The sequence below is a fragment of the Pundamilia nyererei genome, unplaced genomic scaffold (assembly GCF_000239375.1).
Source record: "Pundamilia nyererei isolate P.nyererei 1_Seehausen unplaced genomic scaffold, PunNye1.0 scaffold00200, whole genome shotgun sequence".
Taxonomy (NCBI): Eukaryota; Metazoa; Chordata; class Actinopteri; order Cichliformes; family Cichlidae; genus Pundamilia; species Pundamilia nyererei.
In genome coordinates, this window is record NW_005187601.1 from 123,598 (window position 1) to 131,174 (window position 7,577).

The following is a 7,577-nucleotide window of genomic DNA, read 5'->3' on the forward strand; positions in this document are numbered from 1 at the left end:
GAGAGTAAAGCACGAGGGAGGGGCTAATAATCGGCTCAAGTCATTTTTAATGATCGTTGAAAGCCCAGATCGTAATCGTGATTAAAATTCGATTTATTGAGCAGCGCTATCTCTGTGTCTGAATCAACCAAATCTTTAATTGTATTATAATCCAAACATGACTCTTTCTCACAATGGCGTTTAAGTGGAGAGTGTGGTGCAGAGCAATGTTCCCTCTAAGCTGAGCGCGTGAGCAATCGCGCACTGCTCACATGGTCTCCCCACACAGAAATTCTGCGCTGCGCACAAAAAAAAAAATCCAGTCTGAATTGGAATTAAAGTAAATACATGTATTTATTTTATTTTGCTGATTTTCTGTGCGCGGAGACTGTGTTAGCAGTGCGCGATTGCTCACGTGCTCAGCTTAGAGGGAACAGTGGTGCAGTGTATGGTTTTCCCTGAAAAGCTTGTTAGGTACACTATTTCTAAATTGAAGAAAATGCACCATGCTTAAACCTGAGTATATTTATATTTATCGTCAAGCCTGTTTGGGGACATCCCTGCCCCTTCAAGCGCATGCATGGAAAGCCTAACACAGGAAGGGCTCACATCCCTGCCCATATGCATAAATGGCCAGCCAAAATACAGGAAGCAACAAAAAGACCTTGAAGAACAGAGAATACATTAGTGACAGTAGACGTGACATTGGTGAGAAATGGCATGAATAGCAAAAAGGATGAGTTGCAGAGTAATTTGCAGAAGGGGCAAGATAAAAATCACATTAGATTTGCCAATAGGATGTACGCAAGAGCATCAGAGTCAAAGCTGATCTAGGGTGGTGTTGAAATCAACTGATATGCTCAGATTGATGTGCTTGTTGAGAAGCAACATAAAACTTACCCATATACTATTTGTTTTGTTTATTTATTTATTTGTGTGTGTTTTTAAAGGTTCCAGCCTAGGTCAGATTTCAGGGTGTTTGGATATTTTTTGTTTTTCTTTTTTGTTTTGTTGCATGATAGGTTCAGGCTCCCTGTACCTTAGTGAGTTACACTGTGACTCTGTCAGTCTGTCATGTATCAGAGTCAATATGTTGTTTATTTATTTATGTTGTGTATAAATGAGTTAAAGAATGTTATGGGTAAGGGGTAATGCATGATAAATTAAGACATAGGTTATACGCAACCTTGATATTTCTCTAACTTCAGCCTCTGCTGTGGAATGTAGGAAATAAGCAACTCTGTAATTACCCCTGAGCCTGCCTTTCAGTCTCTTATTGGCCAGCAGAAAGTGAAGACCCTGGTTCTAGCCAATAGGAAACTAACCCTTTGAGCAAAATCTGTGCCAAGTGCTGGAAAAGCTCAGAGGCTGGAATGAAGGGAAGGGAGAATAGTTGTGGTAGTGACTGAAAAGAACCATCAGTTCCAGCAGCCCTCCTACCCCCCACCTTCCTACCCTCAGAAGCATTGCAAGAAGGTCTTACTACTCAGGGTGCTTGTGCTACAGGGCAAAAAATCAGGATGGCAAATTCTTTAGCGGTCCAACCATGCATGTAATCCTTACAAGCTCTGTGTGTTTGTGTGTATCTGTGGCTGTGTCTGTGTGAGTGGATATTTGTTGGAAGAGAACCACAGAAAGATGGAAGATTAAAAAAAGCTCCATTCTGTATTCTGCAATTACATATACTGAGGCGTTTGACTGTCCATTCATTTTCTTCTCATACCAGAAAGATCTATAAAGGATAGATACTCTTGTCAGCAGGCAGAGGTTTCTAATAAAACTTTGCCGCAGATTTAAAAAATAAGCGTGAAGCCGTTAAGATAACTTGTGGAAACTAGGGGGTTGCCAACTGTGGCTCTTTTTAAAGCCGTAAACATGGCTGTCTGCTTGTCGGCACCGGCAAGGAAAGAAAGGAATGCGCTTGGTATGCAGTCATGGCGCTGGCTTCAAAACAAACCGTCATCGCAGAAGACAGTGTGTTAAACTGACATCTTAACACTAGCAATGAACAAATACACCAGAGAGGAGCAGTATTAGTTTTAGAGTCTGATAATCTGTTGTGGAACATATACAATGACATATTAATTTGCTGTAAATGGACAGGATTTGATTAGGTATATAGCATAAATAGATATCTATTACTTACATAGGAATAGTAGTGGTAGAATAGCTAAATTTATGTCTTGCATATTTCCACAACCATATCCATAATCACATACTGTGTATGCAACCGTTGTATATAGTGTATTATCTTACTTATTTTCTATGTGTTTATTTGTATTTTTTGTATTTTCCTTCTATCTGTACCTGAGCTGAGGTAATGCAAGAATTTCCCTGCCGTGGGATCATTAAAGTCTTATCTCATCTTATATGTGTGATGTATGGTCCAGGTTGTTACTGGGTCAAATGAACGTGTGTCTGAAATACCGAGGTGATGTCAGTGTTGAAACTAAAAAAAGCTAAGAGATGTTCCGTGCATCTCTTAGAAACTAGCTGCCATTATAAGATGTTGACTATTCTACACACATGAATGTGTTTGTGTTTATACGTGTGTTTGTATATGTGAAGTACAAACACATACATGGTAATAATTTACCTATATTAACTGTGTTGTACTTTTTGAATATGAAGGTGTTTTTAGTTTGTTTATTTTTAATTATAATATTATTAATCATGCTACTGTATGTGAACACTTTGATCCAAGTGATGGGGAGAGTGACAGAGCAGGTCATGACAGACTGTGTATTATCAGATTATGTGTAGCATAAAAACATGAATAAAAAAGTTGATCTAAAAACCTCCACCTACTTTTAGAAAATGATATGAAATTGCTGCAGCGACACTTTATTTTACCCATGATCAAAGTTTTAACTTTGAATGTGCAATTTCCCTCCTTCCCTGCCACCAATGTTTTTTCCCAAGCCCCCCCCCCCCAAAAGGCCTCGTAAGTAGTTGTTACATGTTACTGAATTTATCCATTCCTATTTTAGGAATTCGCTGCACTAACAAAGGAGCTGAACGTGTGCCGAGAGCAGCTTCTGGAAAAGGAGGAGGAGATTGCAGAACTAAAGGCCGAGAGAAACAACACACGGGTTAGTAGATCGTCCTGCACACACATTCACAGAGGATCAGCTGTCAATAAGAAGCATTTAGTTGGGCCTGCACACACTACCTGGAAATACTTGTCAGATTTCCGTCTTTTTCTATTATGAGAAAAGATGGTTGTCATAGCACCGACAGAACGGACAGTGTCTGTTGTCACAGCTTAGGGCATTGCAAATTGCTTAGTCATCACAATATTTCAGCTACAAATGATAAAGCACTTTGCAGCAGCAGTTAGTGCTGACTTTTATCTTTCTTATTTTGACTGGTTTTGCATTTGTTTACTTAAAAAGTTTTTCAGATGCGAGTCGACGATGAGAAATGATTTGGACTTTTTTTTTGTAACTCTCTGTGTATCCAGCTCCTGCTAGAACACTTGGAGTGCCTGGTGTCTCGCCATGAGCGCAGTCTGAGGATGACTGTGGTGAAGCGGCAGGCTCAATCTCCAGCAGGCGTCTCAAGTGAAGTGGAGGTCCTCAAAGCCCTGAAGTCACTTTTTGAACACCATAAAGCCCTCGACGAAAAGGTACAATTCTGTTAAACCGTTTTTCTTGCAGTATTGGTGCATGTCGACATGTGAACCATTGTTCATCATTTTTGGAGTTACATGTTGCTTTATGTCCATTTCATATTTTCAAGGTTAGGGAGCGACTTCGTGTTGCTTTGGAACGATGCAGCGCATTGGAGGAACAGCTCACCTTTTCACACAAAGAAGTAAGAAAACACAATATATTAAGAATTACTACATAGAAGTTTACTTAGGTTTGTTTTGTGTGTGCAGTTTGCATGTTCTCCTCCATGGGTTCTTTCCAGATGCTCTGACTTCCTCCCACAGTCCAAAGACGTGCAGTTCCTGGGGTTAGGTTAACTGATAATTCTAAATTGCCCATAGGTGTGAATGGTAGTGGTGAGTTAGAAGGTAAAGTTATGTGTGTTGTATTTAAAATGGAAGTGTTAAAAGTAGACTAGATGGGTAGTTATCTTTATATTTGGTTTATGCTCTCACTAAACTTGTATTGGGATTCTGCTGCTGCTGCCACCTTAATAGTTTAATTATTTATATAGCAACGGGGCGTTCACCAAAGTGCTGTACAAGAATACAACATACCTAATAAAATAACTTAGAGTATTGATAGCAAACACCAAATATGAATTAACAAATAACTCTCATGCTGTATTGAAAGCCAGTAAATAAAAATGCGTTTTAAGATAAGATTTAAAAAGATTGACAGTGGGAGCCTGTCTGATGTATAGGGGTAAATTACTCCACAGCTTAGGTGCTACGACTGCAAATGCTCGATCGCCTCTATGAACCAGCCTCGACCTTGGCACAGCTAAAAGCAAAAGATCACTTGATCTAAGAGATCTAAGGGGGATATAAGTCTGCAAGAGGTCAGACAAATACCCGGGAGCCTGTCCATTCAGGGCTTTGTAAGTCAACAATAAAATTTTAAAATTAATTCTGAAGCAGACAGGGAGCCAATGAAGAGAGGCAAGCACTGGGAAAATGTGTTCACATCTTTTAGTACGTGTCAGAAGACGAGCTGCAGCATTCTGGACCAACTGCAGCCTTGCCAGGCTGGTCTGGCTAGGTGCTGGGATAGCCGCTTGGTCCAAAAATTATCACTTCGGTTTTGTTCTCATTGAAGTTAAGGAAATTAGAGGCCATCCAAGATTTAACTTCACCGAGACACTGAAGTAAGGGTTCTAGTGAGGCAGGACTGTTTCCCTTCAGTTGAAGATAGATCTGAGTGTCATCGGCATATGAATGAAAACAAATGTTATATTTTCTAAAAATTAGACCTAGAGGCAGCATATAAATGGAGAACAATATTGGCCCCAGTATAGATCCCTGGGGAACACCACAAGTAAGGGGAGCTGAGGAAGAGATAAAATCGCCAAAGCTCACAGAGAAGGTCCTGTCAGACAGGTATGACCTGAACCACTCTAATGGGGTGCCCTTTACGCCACAATGCTCCAACCGTGAGATTAAGATGCTGTGGTCAACAGTATCGAAGGCAGCGGTCAGATCTAAAAGCAGAAGCACAGCTGAGTCACCTGAGTCAGTGGCTAATAAAAGATCATTAAGAACTTTTAAAAGTGCAGTTTCTGTGCTATGAAGAGTTTTAAAACCAGACTGAAACCTCTCAAGAACATTGTGTCCATTTACAAAAGATTGCAGCTGAACAAACACAATATTTCTCAAAATTTTTGACGCGAAGGGGAGCTTTGAAATAGGCCTGAAGTTAGTGAGGACAGAGGAGTCAAGATTAAGTACAGGCTGTACAACAGCATGTTTAAAACATGCTGGCAAAACACCCGAGCTAAGGCTGCTATTAAAAATAGCTAAAATGTCAGAACTGACAACCTTAAAAATCTTTTTTAGAAGATGTGTTGGAATAATGTCATTTGGACACGATGATGTCTTTGTGCCACTACATACTTCCTCCACCCGATCAAGACACACAGGCTCAAACTGATCAAAAACAGCAGAGCAGGTGGATATTTTAGAAACGTCACGTGAAGGCAGGGCGATCATAGATCGAAGCAGTTTTATCTTAATGATAAAAAACTGCAAGAACCTTTCACAGGTGTCTGAGGAACTATTAATACAAGAAGCTGGGGAAATATTCAGGGCAGAGTCAATAATTGAAAAAAGAACCCGAGAATTATTGGAGCTATTCTCAATAACATTAGAAAAAAACCTAGACTTTTCTAGGTACCTGTACAGACTGTCTCTCAACTTGAGAAAGGACACCTGCAGCCCATTTTTTTTCCACTTACGTTCAGCCTTCCTGCACTCTCATCTGGCTGAACGAGTGGCCTTATTTATCCATGGGTCTGGTCGTGGTTTCGAACTTATAGTTTTAAAAGGAGCGACCTCATCAAGGACAGTTTTGCATTTATCATAGAAATTAACTGTCATTTCCTCGGTACCAAAGCCAAGGGGAGATCTTAAAACTTTTTTAAAAGCAATAGAAAATTGTTCTGTTGCAGATTGGTATAAAAACACGACAACGACGTGTTGAAATAAGAGGTGTAAAATGGCAGAGAGATAAAAGTATATCAAACACAACAGGACAGTGATCAGAAAAAACAGCATCACATATTTCCATGTTTAGGACCGGTAACCCTAAAGACAGCACACGATCCAATGTATGACCCTGTTTCTGGGTTGGCCCAGACACAAGTTGAGCAAGACTAAAGGAGTCTGAGTCAGTGAATTGGAGGGACAACAGACAACAGACATGAATATTAAAACCTCCAACGATTAAGATTCGATCGTAGTTTGGCACAGTCCCAGCTAAGTAGTTTGAAAAGTCCTTGTGGTATTTTGGAGGTCTGTATGCAACGAGTGTCGGGCGGGGATGCCCCAATTCAAACGTCAGAAGTTCAAAACTAGAATACGAGTCAGTTAAGAGTTGTTTGCAAGAGAGCTTCTTCCTGAAAACAGCCGCCACTCCACCACCACGCCCAGTCATCCTCGGCACATTAAGATATTCACAGTCAGGCAGTAAAAGTTCAGTAAAACAGCTGGACTCACCGACTCTGCCAAGTTTCCGTTAAAAGCGTTAAATCCAGATCCCGATCAGTAAAGAAGTCCTTAAGAATAAAAGTTTTGTTTGCTAGCGATCGAGCATTAACAAGACTTAATCTTAGTGGTATCGGTGGCTCAGCGGCCGATGTGGGTGCCCGACCTATCGGCCGTAGGTTCTGAGGGTTTACTCCACCTGAGCGAAGACGGGGGAGACGCTGGCCGGGGTGATTGTCGTAAGCCCGACAACAGGTGTCAGGCAAGTGTAAGCCATGTCCAGAGAGTGCCAGTAGTTGACGCGGTCAAATCCAGTCGGGATAGGGTGAGGTATTTTCCGAAATCGTGTGCAGGTAGCCTTCATTCTCACCAATAAGCCACTGCGTTTCCCACGGCGTCTGTGGCGCCCTCTCAGTTGAGGTAGCGCCGGAACACAATGGAGACAAGCTGGAACTCCTGACAGAAGCGGTGGGGAGAAGGTTCCCTGATATCCACGATTGCAATAAAGAGTTTTTAACTGAGAGGATCTTAAAGCCAGCAGCATATACAAGCAGAGAGTTAGCATGTTTTAAAACAAAGTAAAAATAAAACACTAGTACAAACAGAGTCAGACGGCAGGCCGTACACACTGGCGCCATCTTGACACGAGAAGACCATGTTTCAATAGGTTCACACTTCAAATGACAAAGTGTCCTCGGTAGGGATGGGTACCGGTGTCCGGTGCCATGATGGCACCGGTTCTGACATAAACGGTAGTAACCAGACCGAAAAGCAGCGCACATTTCGGTGCTTTATTTCGGTGCTTTTTTTTCCTGAGCTGTGATACACTTTAGATTCTAGCCAATCATTTTACGTTTCTGAGTAGTAGGCGGGGCCAGGTACGTACGTTCTGTTAGAGCAGAGCTACAGATTAAAAATGTCCAAGGCGAAGCGGTCAAAAGTCTGGCTGTACTTCACAGCAAAA

The 7,577-nt window shown here is 41.3% G+C and overlaps 1 protein-coding gene across 15 annotated transcripts in view; it reads left to right on the plus strand.

Moving 5' to 3' along the window:
* The window catches only part of ppfia1 (PTPRF interacting protein alpha 1), a 42,044-nt gene that overhangs the window by 11,999 nt on the left and 22,468 nt on the right, over nucleotides 1-7,577 (plus strand). For all 15 annotated transcript variants that reach the window (XM_013914469.1, XM_013914476.1, XM_013914479.1 and 12 more), the window contains exons 3-5: nucleotides 2,970-3,071; nucleotides 3,443-3,607; nucleotides 3,721-3,795. In XM_013914469.1, coding sequence (XP_013769923.1) covers nucleotides 2,970-3,071; nucleotides 3,443-3,607; nucleotides 3,721-3,795 — 342 coding nt within the window. The remainder of the gene's footprint in view (nucleotides 1-2,969; nucleotides 3,072-3,442; nucleotides 3,608-3,720; nucleotides 3,796-7,577) is intronic.